This window comes from Oryctolagus cuniculus, chromosome 3 (genome assembly GCF_964237555.1).
Source record: "Oryctolagus cuniculus chromosome 3, mOryCun1.1, whole genome shotgun sequence".
Classification (NCBI taxonomy): Eukaryota; Metazoa; Chordata; class Mammalia; order Lagomorpha; family Leporidae; genus Oryctolagus; species Oryctolagus cuniculus.
The window spans coordinates 28,069,915-28,090,196 of NC_091434.1; the positions used below are offsets into that span (position 1 = coordinate 28,069,915).

The following is a 20,282-nucleotide window of genomic DNA, read 5'->3' on the forward strand; positions in this document are numbered from 1 at the left end:
CCAGGTATCTGCTATGACCTGGGTAAGCAGTGGAAGATGGCCCAAGTGTTTAGGCCCTTGTACCCATGTGGGAGGGCTAGGAGGGAGCTCCTGGCTCCTGGCTTTGGATTCGCTTAGCTCTGGTTGTTGTGGCCATTTGGGGAATGAACCAGTGGGTGGAAGACCTCACTCTCTGTCTCTCCTTCTCTCTGTATCTCTACCTCTGAAATAAATAGATAACGTCTTTTAAAAAAAAGCAAGAAATCAAAAACTAAAATAAATCACTATTATTTTGGAGATTCAAAATTGATTTAGGCTATATCCTCATGAATCTGTGCCTTCCTTTAACAATGTTTAAATGAATGCAGGTTTATGCATGAAGATGGAGAGAGTTGCCCTTAGTCAAATAATGACAAAATGGAAGAACACTGGAGCAGGTGTGTGGTCTGGTGACAGAAATACTTCACTATAGTTGTAACCACTGGTGATGAGGCTGTGGTAAGGTGAATGAAGCCTAATAGACACAAGGAATTAAAAGATTTAGAAAGAAATCCAGTCTTCTTTCTACAACCCTACATGGGCTTGACCCCAAATGCCCTACATGTATTGTCAATCTCATCTCATATTATTATAGCCCTGGAGAAACTACAGGCACATGAGCCTTCTCAGAGCTTCCAAATGTCAACCTAGTTCAGCTTGCTTAGCCTTGAATGATGTTTCCTAGAATTTGCATATTTGACTTCTCAAAAATCACGTCTTGGGACACATTTCCTAGTGACCCCTATCTAAAGGAGATCTGAAACCACCATTTTATTACCTATCACGATATCCTATTTGTTTTCTCCACATTCTGTAATATAAGTTATAGTTAATGTATCCATATGTTTTATACTTATTGGCTTTCTTGTTTACTGGTTGCCTCTTCCAATATAATAAAAACTGTAAGGATAGAGATGGTACTGTAGACATTGACTCAATCATAGTCACAGGCACATAGTGAGCATGTCCTCAATGATATATTTAAGTGAGTATAGAGAGAAGAAAATATAGAAAGAATGAACAGAAATTCCGTGTAACAAGAGGTCTCTGGGAGGAGGGAGAAAACACAATCAAAAATAGAATTCTACAACATGTAAACTACCTAACAAAGGTCTTCCTTGTGTGTCTGAGTTAAATAATAACTAAATCTAACATATGGACACTCAGTGGATGAAGTTGCAAAATGAAGATGAGAAACTGATGATTCCAAAGGTTAGAATGTTTCTAATCTTTATTTTTGAGGTACACAAAAATGAAACCCGAAGGTGTGGGCATTTAGTACATTGGTTAAGATGTTTGCATCCTGTACTGAAATACCTGGATTCTATTCCCAGCTCTAGCTCCTCATTCTAGATTCTTGCTAATTCGGACCCTTGGAGAAAGCTATAATGTCTCATAATTGGGTTCCCATCACCCATGTGGGAGATTCGAATGGTATTCCTGATTCCCAGATTTGGCCTCAGCACAGCCTCAGCTGTGTATCATTTGGGAAATAAACCAGTAGATAGGAACACTGTCACTGTCTCTTTATTTGTCTTCTTAAATGAATAAAACAATAAGTAATTTTGATAATGCCATGCATGGGAAGGTAATATTATGACCACTGAACAATCTTGATGAACTTGAACTGATGAACATATTAATTTAGCTTGCCCAACTGTTACTCACCTACTTGCACAAGTAAATTATTATTTATTCTAGACATGAATGAACAGATGCAAATTTCATTTATTTTATTATCTTGGTACCATCTGTAGATTGGCTAATAGTTTCATTTCATTTTTCATCATTATGTACATCATTACCTTCTTTGTATTCTGCCTCACCATCATCCTCACTATCTCTAAGGTGAGCATGTATTTCAAGCATTAACAAATCTGACTTGTGTTAAGTGCACTTTTTTATGTCTGTACTAATTATCTCTCTTTTCTTTTCCTCTATACCCATTTTTATCTCCTTATCCTTGATACAATAAGATTTTCCCAGTTTTCAGCTGGAGGTTATCGAATTAATGGTCCATACACATAATGAAACAGTAAAGGTTTGGCTGAAGTTAACATTTTTTCAACAAAATAGCCCATAGCTTTCCTGGCGGCCTTATGTTTTTGGTTTTTTTTTTTTTTTCCCTTTCCTTTTTCTGAAACCACTGACCAATGTGAGTGAGAAAACAAGCTGAAGTGGCAAGGTATAAATATCTAATGGCTGGGCAAAATGATGCTTTAATGTGAAAAATGGCATTGTTCACTTGTAATATTGTACAGAAATGTCTTCCCTTCAGAATGAAATAGAGATACAAATAGCATATGGCCTGAGACGAATGGCACATGTGCTGCAGTGCTTTCTGTCTGTACCCTGGTAGTCCCTTGGTAGCTTGACAAAATATCCTTATTCAAATAGACATCATGATACAGAAAAGTGTTTCTGTGTTAAGAGTTTTCAGTATAGCACCTGTTACATTCTTCCCCTTTGTCCAATGAGAAAACTTCTAATTCACCTTTTTTAAACAGCAAAAAGGGAAACAAAGACATGGGATGATTTTACTTCTATAAAAACAGATAATGTACCTGTCAAGTTGTATTTATCCCCGTGGCCTTCACAGACAGTTGCTGGCGACAGCAGCACAGATTCCAAAATTGCTTCCATAGGCCCCACACAGAGATAAGTAACAGAGAACATAATTAATTTTAACACAAAGTAATTTATTGAAACCGAACACTCTATGATTAAAATATTGAGTTTTTTTTCCCTTTCCATGCCATTCATCACACTAAATGAATCCACATTCCCTTTTCTTTATCTATTCCCCTACCCTCCAAAAAAGCCATCTGCTATTTCCTTTATGAAAAAAATAAAACCTACAATTAGTGTCTTGTTCATCTTTTCTTTCTCAAAAAAAAAAAAAAAAGAGGACTATTATGCAAATACTCTGCAATTTGGTTTCAAATACTCTTTGTAGTGTGATGAGCAATTTTCCTTAATACAAACCCAGCTTTTTTGCCAGGACTTACTAATCAATTTTTTAAAAGAGAACTTTCATGCAACTTTTTTTTATGCTTCTGTAATGTAAACTTTTCAAATGCATACTTAGAATGGAATTATTATTATTCCTTAAGTAGTTGGGGGAAAAACACACAATACTTTTATAATGCTTTACATGTTTTATCCTGAAAAAGAAGGCGCAATCACCTCAAAATCTTTTTTTTTCTATCTTAAATTCCATCACTCTCTTTTTCCTTAGGAAATGACACATATCAAGTACTAGCCTTAGTAAATCAAAGAAATAAATTTTCTATGGTTTTTCTCAAAGCACATTCTATGTGAAGAGAACTTCCCTGTAAACACAAGTGTGTTGTTTTTTTTTTTTATTTGTCTGCAAGAACTAAAGTATAATGGGCCCAATTCATTCAGGTGGGCTCCTATGAAGTGCTTAAGTCTGTCTTCTTAATAATATGAATGTCTAGTGTGGAGTGTTATTGGAAGTGACATAAAAATTATGATGTTTTTACTATCATAGGAACTAACCTTTCACTAAGAATCAAAAATCCTGAGTTTTAAGATTGATTCTGCTACTGACTGGTCATATGACCTGGGGCTGTAGTCCCAATAAGCCCTCATTTCTTCATTTCAGAGTTGAGAACTACTATGTTCTTAGACTGCTTCATATGGTTATAACAAGGGTCTAACACAGTTGTGTGTTATTGCTTTTGCATTGGATTACTGAGATATTTGATGCAGACATTAATATGGGCCACAGGTTCTCAAAGCTCTTATTTCCTAGTGGCTTTACCTAGAGTTCTTGTTGTAAATGGAGGCTCCTAAATTTCACTTGTGTACCTGACACCCTGAGTATGGGGTCACAAAAGTAACACTTGTAATGATAAGTGCAAGTGATAGACACACACACACACACACACAAACTGAGAGCTACCAAAAAAGAAACAGAGTAAATTCAGTATAAGTTTAATAGATATCTAATATTTAACATAAAATTATGGCATTGAAACTGAATAGATGTTTCCATAGATCCAGCATGGCTTTATCTCTGTAATGAATTTTAACTTTATCATCACACACTTTTTTATGTGTCTTATCATGTTGACATTTTTAGTGAGTTCAGGACTGCTTCTTTGCAAAATGTGCTACAGTGTGGATTTCTCTAATTGTGGTTACAGTCAAATGAAATAGTGACAGAAATACTATGTAAGTGATTCTGTGTGACTTCATAAAAGCAAAATTTTATTACTATTTTAATAAGAGATGAACGTTGCTTTATTTGTACATATCAAACTATAACAAAATGCATAAGCATACCATTTTTGATTATGCTTGTCTCAAATTGTAGAAAAGACACTTAAATTACTGGAGGCAAATGTTAGGGTACACAAAAACCCAGCAGATGTCCACTTCTTATCTGTATTCAGCAAAGTGATAAAGAAACTCAGACTCATTTTTCTCATTTCAATAAATGAGAAAGTTGGAGTAGACAAAGTTTTATAGTCTCACCTGCCCTCAAATTTTATGAATCTATGAGGAATACATCACTTATATTTTACAGATGAAATGAATTTGAATAAAGGTAAAATTATGGAATGAAGTATCTTATTGAAATATTTATCCTATTTAAATTAACAATAAGCATCCTGAGTATAATTCTTTATGTTGAAATTTTTATATTTTACATCACTGTATACAATTCTGTATCAATAACACCAATACCAAATGACTACTTCCAAATATCCGTATTGTATACATTATTGTACTCTAGAACCAATATCAAAGGTTAAAAATCCACAGCACAAATTAGGACTAGTTTCAGTTTACTTGACAGTAAATAAATAAAATATTCTTCATATTATAAAAGAGAAATGCTATTAATTTTATAGAGAATTGTTCAATATTTGCTTCCATGTTAGTGAATGTATGTATTTTTATTTAATTTCATTGAATTGCATAACTTTAAGGACTGAATAGTGAAAACAGTGTCTATTTTAAATTTATTTCATTTAGTGAGAGTTCATCTTCAAAATGATTATCATACCATGAATACAATTGAAGAACTATAAGTGTAAATAATGTTGAGTTGAGATGACAATACTATATATATATATATTTTTTTTTTGTAGGAAGCTCTGATAATGGCAAGTATGGACCATCCACACCTAGTCCGGTTACTAGGTGTGTGTCTGAGCCCAACCATCCAGCTGGTTACCCAACTTATGCCCCATGGCTGCCTATTGGATTATGTTCATGAACACAAGGATAACATTGGCTCACAGCTGCTGCTTAACTGGTGTGTCCAGATAGCTAAGGTAAGTGCTGTCATTTCCTGCGTAAGTGAAATTTCTCTGGTTATTCTAATCTAGAACAGTTTAGATACAGAAAGCATGTCAAGTCTTTCAATCAACAAAATAGCCTGTTTTTGCTATATTGAAAGATACGTATAGAGAGTTACTGACATACAAATGACAGATAAAATACATGCTATACAAGCATCCTTAGGTATCCATTAGAGGTTATTGTGGGAATTCCTGGACCCCTATGGATATCAAAATTTTAGATGTTTGAGTCCTTTATATAAAACAGAATAGTCTGAACATTTGCATGCAGTCTGTGCACATCCTATCTCTGTACTTTAAATCAGCTCTAAATTGCTTATGATGCATAATAAACTGTAAGTACTCTGTAAGTATTGTAATATTGTATTTTTAGGTGATAATGACAACAAAGTAGTCTGTACAAGTTCAGCAAAGATGCATATTTTTTTCAAGGATTTTAAATCCACAGTTGGTTGAAGCCCTAGAAGTAGAACCATGTAGATACAGAAGTCAGCTGTACTTAGAAGCTTTTGGATTACCGTACTTTGTCATTGAAGCTATAGGCCAAAACACGTAGCTTACTAGTCATAGAGGAAAATGCCTATATTAGATTTCTTGACTTTTTCTTCATTTTAGTATAGTCTGGTTAACAAACACAACCAATAAAAAAGAAGGTTGAATTCTTAATCATTGCATTTTTAGATGATTTTGTTACAATGCCCTGTGTGCTTAACTCTTACTATTACAAATGGTCGAAGTCTAAACATTTCCCTAGACATTTCAATGTTTTCCATTCATTTTTAATGATTGGGCTTTGGGTATGACACAGGACTCAGACATGCAACACACATGAGACAAGTGGTCTGGTGCAATGGGGGAGATGGCTCTGTGGTGACATAGAAAACATCTAATTTCCTCTCAGGCACTGTGGCTTGAGGAGTATTACCAGGGTTATCTGATATTCCCACTTTTCAAGAGGGATAGAATTATGGATTTTTGTGTGAATTCTTCCAACTTAACTCTTAGCTCAAACTTTTGAAGCACTAGGGCCTCAAAAGAATCCATGTTTTGTAGCCCATCATTGTGTAACCTCTGAAAAACATTCTTTACATTCAAAGATACCATTTATGATTACATGCTCTGAGAATATTTCTGAAAATTTTCTCTTCAAAGATAAATAGGCTGTAATTAGTTTTAATTTACTGTATCAGCTGTTCGTTCAATCAATATATGATCTGACATTTTATACATTCGATTGATAATTTTCACCTTTACATTTGTATAACATAAGTTTCAAAATGTTTACCCAGTGGTTTGGGCCTATTTACTTTTATAATCTCTTACTGAGTAAAGATATGTTATCACAAAGAGAAATTTCATGTTCATCTTAAAATGTAAACCCAAAAAATTACTTAAGGGACAGTCCCAGTATAGTTCTATATCCTGTACATCTTAATTTAATTTCCTTGTGGACTCTGTATTATGATTTTGTGAATATTATGTGACAAACTCTCAACCGTGAATATTCTTTATAGTTATTAAATTTGAAATGTAACTGTTCAAAGGCTGATTTATTTTATCTGAGAACTTCTATAATTTATAAGGTGAGCTAAACATGCAATAGGAATTTTAAAGTCATTCTAGCACTGAAACTAAAAACAAAGCTAAACTTCAAAGTTCTTAGCTATCTGTGTATTCTGTTATTTCCTTCACAATTAGGTTTTGTCCTTATGGATTATGACATTAATATATCATTTATGCAGCACTCTACATGCTAATTATAGAAACTTTTGAATGTATTGAATAATCATCTTGTTTTGCACCATTTTACCTTGAAAATGCCATCCTCTCTGCTTAGAAGTCGTTTGCCACAGTTCCTTATTGTAAACTTTATTTATTTATTTGAGAGGCAGACAGAAGAGACAGCTTCATTCTGCTACTTCATTCTCCAAATGACAACTGAGGCTGTGACAGGCCCAAGCCAGGACCTGGGAATTTAATCTAGGTCTCCTAATTGAGTGGCAGGGACCCAATCAATTGAGTTATTGCTGTTGCATTAACAAAAAGCTCGTGTAAGGAGCCAGAGCCGGGGATGGAACCCAAGTGTTGCAATATAGGATGCTGGTAATTCAACTTAACCTTGACCACTACGTCAAATGCCTGCCCCTGAAAGCTTCCTGATTCACATAACCTGGCCTTCTTCATCTAGTAGCACTAACTGGGCTTCTCCCTTTAGAGAGCCTTCCCTAGTCAATTCTTCTTCCCGGGCAGAAGTAACCTCTTCTACGTCTGTATTAACTTTGATAGTTAATATCTTGAACACACTTTTATTATTTAAATTCACACAATGTGTTTACATCTTGCTGACTATAAAGCACATTTATTTAGTAATTAATTCCTCAACAACTGTGTATGGACATCTACCATATACCTGAATCTATGCTAACGGGGGATAGAAAAGGTTAAACAATATCCACATGAGCCTGTTTCTCTCTGTACACCGTGATGAAAACAACTAATTATAGAATTAAATATTCTGGTTTGGAATTTGAAGAAATTAAATTATAGTGCAGAACTAAGAAGAGAACCCACTAAGTGGGAGAAAACTTTGGCTATAAATGTCTATTTAAGCAAAGAATGGGTCACAGAGGCCAATACCAATATGGGTATGGGGACTATATGGGGACTATGAAATTTATTATCCAAATGGGACAGATTTATTAGTTATACTGTGGATATCCCAATAGAACATGGTTTTGATAATCCAATTTAGCATAAAATGTTTGGGTTTTTATCAAAAGTGCATTAAGAATTTGTTAAGGGGTCTGACATTGTGACATAGCAGATAAAACTGCCACCTGAGATGCCAGCATTGCATATGGACACTGGTCCAAATCACAGCTGATCCACTTCTGATCCAGCTCCCTGCTAATGTGCCTAGGAAAGTAGCAGAAAATGGCCCAAGATCTTGGGCCCCTGTACCCACAAGGGAGACCCAGAGGAAGCTCCAGGCTCCTGGCTTCAGCCTGGCCAGACCTGGCTGCTGAGGCCATCTGGGGAAAGAACCAATGGATGGAAGTCTCTCTCTCTCTCTCTCTATCTCTCCCCCCACTTTGTCTCTGTAACTCTGTCTTTCAAAGAAATGACTAAATCTTTCACAAAAAATTAATTATTAAAATATTGTAACTTGGAATTGATATAATACAATTCAGGGTCAAAAGAGATCTTATCAGTTTCTTATGGTGATCGGGAGGTAGAGACAATATAAAGATGGAAATGAAGACTCCAGCTAGGAGTCTGGGAGCGATACAAATATTTCATCCATAGTCCAAATATATAGAATTAGGGGGAGGTAAGGACAGAAGCTGGGCTGGAATGATACTGTGAAGGAGGACCACAAGCCACGGACTGAAGGCTGCCTCGAGCTGGAACATTCAGGGAAACACACGCTTCCCTAGAACCACTAGACATGGAACACAGGCCTGCCCCTACCTGGATTTTAATCTGATTTTGAGTTTCTAAACATTAAAGCCCTAGAATAATAAATATGTATTGCTTGGAGTGACCAGATTTGTGGTAATTAATTACAGTAATAGAAAACTGATACCCTTCTTACTGTGAGTTATAAAGATTAAATAAAATCGCCTATGTGAGGTTTCTGGCGCAGCTCTTGCAACATGGAGTGTTTGAAGACAGTCTACCCTCATTAACTGTACACTTAGGGCCGGCGCCGCGGCTCACTAGGCTAATCCTCCGCCTAGCGGCGCCGGCACACCGGGTTCTAGTCCCGGTCGGGGTGCCGGATTCTGTCCCGGTTGCCCCTCTTCCAGGCCAGCCCTCTGCTGTGGCCCGGGAGTGCAGTGGAGGATGGCCCAGGTGCTTGGGCCCTGCACCCCATGGGAGACCAGGAAAAGCACCTGGCTCCTGGCTCCTGCCATCGGATCAGCGCGGTGCCCCGGCCGCAGCGCGCCGGCCGCGGCGGCCATTGGAGGGTGAACCAACGGCAAAAGGAAGACCTTTCTCTCTGTCTCTCTCTCTCACTGTCCACTCTGCCTGTCAAAAAAAAAAAAAAAAAAAAAAAAAAACAACTGTACACTTAGAAGCAGCAAAACAGAATTATCTAGGAAATGTCTGTAAAGTAGGAGTAATATGGTCAAAGACAACTGTTTTTGCATAGAGATATTTCAGTGACTTAGATAATTCTTTTTCTTTGCTTCTAGTTCTCACCAAGAAAGGCTCATGGGAGTATGTGAAATATCAACAAAATTGATGTTGTAATCACTTTTATTTTGGTTGCATCCATTTTTGTTTGTTTTTACACAAAATGGGGAGGAGTAAGAAACAATTATCATGTAAAATAAATAATGGATATTTGTGTTATACCTGTGGGAAGCTTAACAGTATGCAAAATAAATATTAATTATATCTAACTATTAAGCACTTATTCCATACAAGGTACTATTCTTTGTATTTTATATTTGTGAATTATTTATCTCATTACAAATCTATGGGGTAGATGTTAATATTCAGTCCATTTCATGAATAAAGAAAGAAAGAGAATTTAAGTAACTTGATTAAAATATCACAGCTAATAGAACCAGTAGTTTATGTGATCATTACATATAAATAGCTAAATATTTTTAAAAAATTTCATCCATAGTCCAAATTTTATTTCCATTCTTCCATAGATTTCATTCCATAAATTTTATGTAATAGAAAACACAAATTTAAATACTAAGATAATTTGCTTATTATAGGCAGCCATATCACACTACATATGCTCCATTTAGAAATGGATTTAATTTGGTAAGCAGAGCAGAGCATGTTATTATTTAATGTTCATGTAATACCATATGCCATGTTGGTACTTTATGAATCCAAGTTAGCAATGGGGAAAATTTCTTCTTTCACAATCATTGTTAATGAATTAGGCAAATAGTCTGTAGGAAATAAATGAGCAATTCTGAACAGTGTTTGGACACTTAGAATGAAGGAACTTCATGGTAAATAACTGAATGATTGAGTGGATGTGGATCAAGCACGTGTTATACATGTGTCGTCTGCTTGGTCCTTCAGATGTTGTGTTATTTGATCTTTACTACAGCTGTAGAAGATATGGCTCATTACAGGGATACTTCAAAAAGGTCAGAGATGTAGAGTAAAAAATAAAGCTTATTTCAAAATATCTACATACAGGAGTCTTCAAAAAGTTTAAGGAAATGTTATTGTAGGAAAACTATGTATAGATTTTAAAATCGTGTTCCAAAATAAATTTGTATGTTAATTCAATTTTGCTTATTTATTTATTCATTTATGTTTTTATATGTGTGGGGGAGAGAGAGAGAGAGAGAGGGAAAGGAAGGAAGGGAGGGAGGGAGGGAGGGGGGTGGGAGGGAGGGAGATGGGAGGTACTCCCATCAACTAGTTCACTCCTCAAATGCTCAATGATAGCCTGGGCTGGACCAAGTCCAAACCAGGAGTTAGGAACTCACTCCAGGGCTCCCACAGCGGGACCCAAGTACTTGAATCATCATCACCTACTTCCCAGGCTGTGCACTAGCAGGAAGCTGATCAGCAGCTGAATTCAAACCAAGGTATTCCAGTATGGGATGTGGACATCTCAGCTGGCAGCTTAACTGCCATGCCACATACCTACTCCTTTATTCCATTTTTCTGTGAACATTTTGAAGTATCTTTGTATCTCCCCAGTGTATACAGGATGAAAATATAAAGTAAAGTATAAAAGGACACACTGATATGTTGATGCACCTGGATTCCAATACAGGTAACTCTGACTCCTCAACAAGGTCTCTAAACTCTGCACGTTTCCTTTCCATACATCTGCACATCACTGCAGCTGTAAGTGGCTTCCTTTCTTTCCACAGATTTCTAGATTTGAGGAGTAGAGAGAAGCATAGCATTCTATCTCTAGTTATGTCATGCACAGGGCCATAAAAGAAACAAATATCAATCTTTAATAATATTTTGTAATATCTTCCTGAGAACATGAATGATGGAGGAATTGTTTCTATTGTTCCAGAAGCAATGAAACAAGCTCAAAACCATTCTGTAAACTGCCATGGGTCATACATACTAATCACTGTGACACTAAAAATTAAGAATTTGAAAGATTTTATTTGCACTGGTTTGTGTCAAACCCCAAGGCACTAGAACTAGACTCCCTGGGTTCAAGTCCCATCTCAGTCACTATTAGCAGCGAGGCCTTAGACGAGCTAGCTAATCTCATGTCCCTGTAATGGAAGCAATAATAGAGATTATTTCAGAGTAATCATGTAGAAAATATTTAATATTATTATATTTGTAACATGCTAAGAACATTGCTTAGTATAAAATGAGAATGAACACTAGATTATTTGGATAATATCTAATATGATAATATAAAGACACATCCATGTATAGCTAGGAAACTCTACTGAGGAAATTTTTTAAATACCTGACTTCTAAACCCCAGTTATAAAAGATTTAGCATCTGTTCTTAGGCCATGAGGGTCAGGAGGCAGGAGGAAATCTCACATTTAATATTTAATATATCTGATCTTTGGAAGAAAGAACTTGGAATCTCCCATCCTCGTGTGCTTTCCACTCATTTTTCTAAGAACTTGTTCTACTTGTGCTCATAACCTAGCTTCTAATTTTCATATTAGAATATTAGGTTATTGGAGCTGGCACTGTGTCACTGTGGGAGACATGGATGAAGCTCTTGGCTGCTGGGTTTGGACCTACACAGCCCCAGCCATTGTGGCTATTTGGAGAGTGAACCAGCAGGTGGAAGATCTCTTTCTCTCCCTCTCTCTCTCTCTCTAACTCTTCCTTTAAAATAAGTAAATCAATCTTTTTTAAAAAAAAATAATTAGATTATTTTTAATATTGATAAACATTATCAGTGAGCTGATCGGGGGGTAATTCTTAGATTCAGTAGTCCTTTAATGAAGAAGAGAAAAGAGAAAATTCTGACATTTCAGCCTCAAGCTTGGAAGGTATATATTGGTTTGATTTCCTATTACTACGCAAAGTTTACTCCCTGACTCTTAAGAAAAATATTATTTATACATTTTTGTTTTTGCTGTCACTATATTTTTAAAGCCCAAAACCTAGAATGTAGGCCACTATTTGTTTTTTCAAAATCCCAAAACCTCCTTCAGAGCCTTCCTGACCTGTTTTACTTGTCATTTTCTTCTGGTGCCATAATTGATTTGCAGTTTAATTCAAGTATAGGATCCCCAGGGATTTAAGAAACTTAGATAATTTATTTATTTTATTTGTTTTAAAAGAGAGAGATGCAGAGACACAGAGATCTTCCATTCGTTGATTCACTCCCTGGGCCTGCAAACGTCTGTGCTGAATCAGGACAAAGCATGAGCCTGGAACTCAATGTGGATCTCCCAGACTTGAGTGCCAGGTGCCAGGGCCCCCAGTGCTTGAGCCTCACCCCTGCCTCTCAGGGTGTGTGTTAGCAAGAAGCTAGAAGGGAAGTGGAGCTGGGACTCAAATCCAGGTCCTCCAAAATAGAATGCTGATGTCTCAAACAGAATCTTAACAGCTGCAACAAATCCCGCCACACCATCCTCAGCTTTGTTGGTAGTTTGCCATTTAATCCAGTTGAAGGGAGAATGCTAAAGATATGTCAGTGCTCTACTGTATCCTCCAAGATTATCTATAGATTTCCTGATTAAGCTGTAAACCGACCCAAACTTAAAGTTCTTTCATAAGGAAATTGAAATAGGAATAGCTCCATATTTTAAAGAATTATAATTAACCTATTTTAACTAAAATATTCAGATTGGTGATTTTTTTCACAAATAGCAACAGTTCAGTAATATTTTTGCAAGTAGATTGATTTGACATATATATTTGCTGGGAAAACTTGTATTGCCTTAAGAGTCAATAGGATTTTTAGGCCAGTTTAATAGATTTTCTCAGTTAACATTGTTTTATTCCTTTCCTGCTTCACTTTGTTAATCCACAAATTATTTCTCTTGTCCATATCCTATTTTTAAAAGGAACTAGCAAAAATTGATATTTTTTTGGCCATGGAAGGGTGTCTATGCACCTTATTTTTCTTGCCATTGGTGGAAGTGTGGGATTTGTTTTAAAAGTAAGGGAAAAGAGTACCTTCTCTCGTTCCAAAAATGTAGTTGACAATGATTGGAAGGAAAGCATTTTCCTGTATTAAAGAACAAATTCCTCTTGTGTATACAGATGTGATGTCTTCCTTAAAGTTTGACTTGGTTACATGAGCAGAACCTTCATTTACTGTCTTTCTTTACTCCTTTAAATGTTCTTTTAGCCAGCCCTACACAGAGTAACAGGAAGCTTTCATTTCCCATTTGATACAGCCATTTCCTTCTGTGTGAATGAAAGTGAGAATAAAATCTGAGTGGTGCCTGGTAAATGCATGAACTGGGAATTCACATTTGTGTGTTATTTTTTGTGAAGACCAGACTCCTTGGGTAGCTATGGACTCAGTCATGCGCAGAGCACTAGTAACATAAGAGAAAAGAGAAAAGGGCATTAATTTTTATATTTAATAAGATGATAAAGATTTTTAGGACTTTTTAAAAGTGTGTGAATACCAATTGATTAAATGGATTCTTTGGGTATGTTTTGGATCAGAGAAATGCTTATATTTTATAAAGGCAGAGAAGAAGATTAATATTGAAATTAGAAGTCATACTATTAGAAGCATAGGCAAACTTTGTTAAATAACTATTCAAAATTAAAATTAAAATGAGATTATTTTGTAGTCTAATAACTTTTGGAAGAAACAAGAATGACAACTAGTGCTTATACTTTTACTAGTTATTTAAATTTGAATTGCATGCACTGATGGATTGTCACTGGATCTTTTTAGAACATTTAATTATTTGAGAGAGATAGACAGACGTGTTTTTATCTGCTGGTTCACTCCCCCAAATGCCCACAGTGGATCCTCACTGGGGCAAAGCTATGAACTAGGAACTCAAATCAGGTCTCCCATGTGGGTGACTGGAACCCAATCACTGAGCCACCACTGTCGAATCCCAGGTCTGCAAGGTCAGGAAACTGGGATTATGGGCAGAGCCCAGACTCCAATAAAGCTACTCCCATGTGGGACACAGATGTCTTCAGTGTTGTCTTAGCCACCAGGCCAAATGCCCACCTAATCACTGGACCTTTTGAGAAAGTCAGTGGTGTTAGTCACTCAGGATAAATATATTCAGTGACTCTCACAGGGTCATAATGCAAACTAATATAAGAATAAGGAACTAAACTAAAAAACGTGGATAAGTCCTTGAGTACTTCCTAGAGATGCAGTGTGTAAATTTTTTCACTGAATAGCATAATCAGTGAATATTTGCAGAAATCTGTACATTTCTTTTCTATGTATTTTATTTATTTATATTTTTAATGATTTATTTATTTACTTGAAAGGCAGAGTTACAGAGACATAGAGGCAGAGAGAGAGAGAGAGGTCTTCCATCCGCTGGTTCACTCCCCAGATGGCCACAATGGTCAGAGCTGATCCAATCTGAAGCCAGGAGCCAGTAGCCTGTTCTGAGTCCCCCTTGTGGGCACAGGGACCCAAGGACTTGGGCCATCTTCTACTGCTTTTCCAGGCCATAGCAGAGAGCTAGACAAGAACAGCCGAGACATGAACTTGTTTCCATGTGGGTTGCTGGCACTGAAGACGGCAGCTTTACCTGCTTTGCTAGGGCACCAGCCCCTATCTACTTATTTTGACAATTTAAGAATAGAATGATATTCCTTCCTCCATGCTTCCCTACCTCTCTCCTTTGCTTCCTTTCTCTCCTCTTCCTTTCCCTCCCCTCCTCTTCCCTGCCCTCCCCTCCCTCCTCTCCTTCCTCCTTTTCTTTCTTTTCTCCTTCCTTCCTTCCCTGCCCTCCTCTCCCCTCCCTTTCTCCCTCCCTCCCTCCTTCCTTCCTTTGTTTCTTTTTTCTTTTTCTTTGTCTTTGAAATAACATATTTTGATTTACATTGCAGACAAAGGCTTAATGTGCAATTATACAACTTGCAAATCATTGTTTTCCTGCCTTTTTTTTATTGGATTGTGAGTTTTACTCCTTCTGGATCTAACGTCAATGGGTAATCTGTTGGGTGGCTCTGGGATTTTCACTGGACTGTGTTAGGCTTTGCAGGGGGTGGGGGATGGGTGGAATGGCTCTCTCTATGGTGAACTTGGCCTAAGTGACCAGGATGACAGGTCCTACTTCATGCAATTCACCTTGTCCATACAGACTAAGTTCCTACAAACCCTTTTCTTATGTTGCTCAGTGCCCCAGAGCCTGGGACTCCATCCATACACTATCTCATGCAAGGCCTAGCCCTGCTCTGGGTACAGAGTAAGAGTAGGGACAGGGGTTTCCCCATCCCACCCCCAGGTCCCTTCTAGAACCCCCACCAGTGAGTCCGCTTCCCTCTTCAGTCTTGGAGAACCAAATTTTCCTCCATGTTGTGGTGTTCAGCCTCTTCCACTATTCCAGCATGTGGAAGTTCCAGCCTCATGTCCACTTCTAGAAAAAATAAGCTAGTTTCTCAAATGACACAATGTTAGTAAGGCTGATCTATTGAGTGCTGGTGCTTCAGAATGGCAATTTCACTTACTTTTTATTTTTTAAAAATTATTTATGGGCCAGTATAGGATGTAGTGCCGACATCCCATGTGGACACCAGTTCAAGTACCAGCTGTTCCACTTCCAATACAGCTCCCTGCTAATGTGCCTGGGAAGCAATGGAGGATGGTCCAAGTACTTGAGTCCCTGCACCCACGTGGGAGACCCCTATGAAGCTCCTGGCTCCTGGCTTCAGCTTGGCCCAGTCCAAGCCATCCTGGCCATTTGGGGAGTGAACCAGTGGATGGAAGATCTCTCTCCTTCTTTCTCTGTATCTCTGCCTTTGAAATAAATAAATACATAAATCTTTTTAAAAAATTATTTGTGTTCTAAAAGTCAGAAAGACAGAGATTTCCCATTGCTGATTTATCCCCAAAATGTTTACAACATCTGGGGCTAGGTCAAAGCCAGGACCCAAGAACCCAGTTTGGATCTCCAACTTGGTTGGCAGGAACCCAACCACATGAACCGTCACCTGTTGCCTCCCAGGGTACACGTTAGCAAGAAGCTGGAATCAGAGCAGAGTCAGGACTGGAATCCAGGTACTCCAATATGTAATATGTGTGTTGCAAGCAGCACTATTTCCAAAGCCCACCCCTGGAATTGTAATTTTAGGTTCTATAGTACAAAAAAATTCTTAAAAGTCCATTTTAGATAGCAAGACAGACTAGAAACATGTGGGCTTTCATGTTCATTCCAAACCAGCAAACTGAAACACAACTGCTATCTTAATAAGGTGTTTTACTGTGTACACAAAAGGAAAGGAAAGCAATAGAAAGTTGGCATGTCTTTCAGTCTGTCTCTCAGTCTCCTTCACATTCTTTACTTCTGCTTTTCAAGTACATAAATAAAATTTTTAAAAAAGAAAAAAGGATGCCGGCGCCGCAGCTCACTAGGCTAATCCTCCACCTGCGGGGCTGGCACCCCGGGTTCTAGTCCCGGTTGGGGTGCTGGATTCTGTCCCGGTTTCCCCTCTTCCAGGCCAGCTCTCTGCTGTGGCCAGGGAGTGCAGTGGAGGATGGCCCAAGTGCTTGGGCCCTGCACCCACATGGGGGACCAGGAGGAAGCACCTGGCTCCTGGCTTCGGATCAGCGTAGCGCCGGCCGTAGCCGCCATTTGGGGGGTGAACCAACGGAAGGAAGACCTTTCTTTCTGTCTCTCTGTCTCTCACTGTCTAATTCTGCCTGTCAAAAAAAGAAAAAAGGAAAAAATTGACATGGGAAGAACTCAAACAATCTCTTTGTGGAGCTGGTGAATCTTTAAAAATGATTATCAAGCCCTGTGAAAATTTTGATGCAGGAAGAGACCCAAAAGATCATCCAGTTCAGAGATTTTAAATGTCCCAAAGGGGTAAATTTGGTTCTTCATGTGAAACCTTAAACTCTGAACCACACCAACCTGTCACTGCAGCAGCAAGAGGGCACTGAGAGGGCTTTGTGGAACCCCGAGGGCTCACTTGGTATTCACAAGGCCAGCTCTGAGACCATCTAATGTGCTTCTGTTGGAGGTGGGGAAGCTGAAGCTTAAAGAAGCGGTACAGTCCATTTACTAACACAGTTCTTAGTGACAGTGGCAGGATATGAATTCATAGCCTTCCCTGCCACTCGCATGCCCTAGTTTAAGTTCACTGACAGCCAGCAACACTCCTGAGCCTCAGTTCTGCAACATGTACGGACCCCTGATTTGCAAGTTGAGTAGAGTGACTGACTACTTTAGTCTCAGAAAGACTTGGTGTAAAATATGAGGTCACATATTTCTTGTGTTAATTTTAAAAAAATATATAATGAACTTTTTTCCACCTATAGAATTTAATTGAGAGGCAATTAGCATATTTTTGCTCCCATATACTTCTGTGTATTTAAATTTATTGTCCTAAGGTTTTTATTTTTATTTTTTTTAAATCCTCCCTTCCCTCCAATGGTTTTCCTTCTCAGTCTTTCTATCAGAATGTCTGATAACTTTGCAACCTCCCAGATTGGTGATAAAGCACCTGGCTGAGTTTGAATCATGTTTATCCCTCCCAGAAACAATCTCATGCTTTTTATTTATGTGCCAAATTCCCATTGCCTTAAAGGAGGATGATCTATAAAAGGTAGTAAGGGATAAAAGAGAGTCCTGAAACTACCAGATGAAAAGGAAGTTTATTGAGGCAGTTTTTAGAGCACAGGTCCCAGAATTGCACTGAAGGCTTAATTATTTCCTGGGGTTTGCATGAAATATGAAGGTCTCTAACTTAGAGATGAAGTCATTTAGGTTCTTTCTTGTCTAACCTATAAAATAGCAAGCTTCCCTCTTGCTTTGTTTTGCCTGTGGCTTTGTTTGGCATGCTGAGCACCTCCAATTCTGCTTGTAAGTTACTCCTTTCTGTAAATGGCAAACGTTTTCATTCAGCTCCCATACACATCTGGAAAGTAAAGAACTTAATTTCTTCTTTTTTCAGTGTAACTAGTTCTTTTAATGTACTTTTTTGACAAAAAAATAAGAAAGCTATGCAATCCAAATGGATTAAATTATACTTCATGTGTGTAAAGTGTTCACAATTACATTTATTTGTCATGACTATATGAGGATTGGTATTGTGGTAAGATTTTAGGAGCACAGTGATTTTCTCAAATGCAAAATCAAAGTGGCAGGAGTGGCATATCTAGTTTATTGCTCCCCTATGGCTTGCGTTTCTAAAACTGTAGAGGTAGATGAGTGTTATAATATTGCTGTCCAGAAGATGTGTTATATATTCATGACCTTTAGATGCATGTATGCAATGCTACTTTTACCATGTATTTCAAGATGTTTACAGTAATTCAGATAGATAAGACTTGCATTTTTGCTACAGATAGGAGAAGCAAAGAATGAGAACAAGTGATTTTCTTGCAAACAGAGAAGCCACGGTGGGAATGAAAATAAAATACAGATAATTTTTTCCACACATGACCATTATCCAACTTTCTCCTTATAGTTCTTTTATAACAATTTGAATAAAGTACTTTTTAATTAATTGTAGATCCATGAGAATTTCTTAAAAAAAGAAAGAGGTTCCCAGTTTTTTTTGTTTGTTTGTTTGTTTGTTTTTACCAAATTTCCCCAGTGATAACATCTTGCATAGCTGTAGTACAACATTACAATCGGGAAATCAACACTGTTACAGCCCAAAGAGTTCATTCAGATTTCAGTAATTTTACATGAACTCATTTGTGTGCATGTGCATGTAATTCTATGTAATTTTATCACATCTATAGATTCATATAATTACTATCACAGTGTACATAGGGAACTATTTCAGTATTTCATGCCATCCTTTCATACCCACACCCATCTCCTACTTTAATTGCCTTCAAGTCTTGCCAAGATCAATATTTATGATTTTGATTTTTAAATATCTTCCAAATTTGTGTTTTGTATACTAAAATGAACATAGAATAATCTGGATGCTGCTTGATTCTAGCATCAATAGTTTGACATTCTCACTTGAAATGACATCTTTTAAAGATTGCACAATAGCTTGAAGCACAACCTGAATCTATGCAGTTATGTAATGGGGAAAGAAGGCAACAACAGAATCAAAGAGGTAGTAATAGATCCTCTTACAATTTACTTAGTGGGGACATCTACACTACTGCTTCTGCAACCTCTAATTACCATAGAAAAGTGGTTAAGCAAGTCACTGGCTGCAGAAGAAAGATAGCCCAATCAAACCCAGAAGGGCATGGAACCAGTTGGGGAGAAAATTAGGTTAATAATGAAGACAGGCTCAAAGTGATTGAGAGAAGTAAGTGGAAGTTTTATATGAATCTTCTCCTTTCTTAGAAAGTTCAAAAAGTTTGAATAATTCTCTTTGTTATCATAAATGACAACACAAAACACAGCATAATTTATATGTATGACCCCATATGCATATGCACACATAACATACATGTCTGCATAAATATATGCATATGTGTGTATTAACTTATATATCTTGACTATTGATAGATGAGTAGGAAGAATTTGAGTTTTGACCATAGCTCCATGTCGCCAACATTCAAAAATGCTCAACTTAATAATGTATACAAGTACATGAAAATGAATGTAAGATTTTGGGAGCCACTATTATCATGTTTGGAAGTATCAAGCTAAACAATATTGCTTCAAATTTTGCTTTGCATCATGTAAATTTGAGCAATTAGAAAGGGCTTGTTGACAACTGTTTGTTATTTTTCATCAGGCTAAGTTGAGAGATGAACAGAATATATTTTAAGCTGGGGAGAGAAATGGTGAGCTGTGCAGTTATGAGAACATGAAGAAAAATGGCCATGGGTCAAGTATTTTATCCTTCATTAAG

General features: G+C 37.3%; 1 protein-coding gene across 7 annotated transcripts in view; it reads left to right on the forward strand.

Moving 5' to 3' along the window:
• The window catches only part of ERBB4 (erb-b2 receptor tyrosine kinase 4), a 1,263,146-nt gene that overhangs the window by 1,085,961 nt on the left and 156,903 nt on the right, over positions 1-20,282 (forward strand). For all 7 annotated transcript variants that reach the window (XM_051849160.2, XM_051849161.2, XM_051849158.2 and 4 more), the window contains one exon: positions 5,142-5,327. In XM_051849160.2, the coding sequence (XP_051705120.1) occupies positions 5,142-5,327 (186 nt within the window). The remainder of the gene's footprint in view (positions 1-5,141; positions 5,328-20,282) is intronic.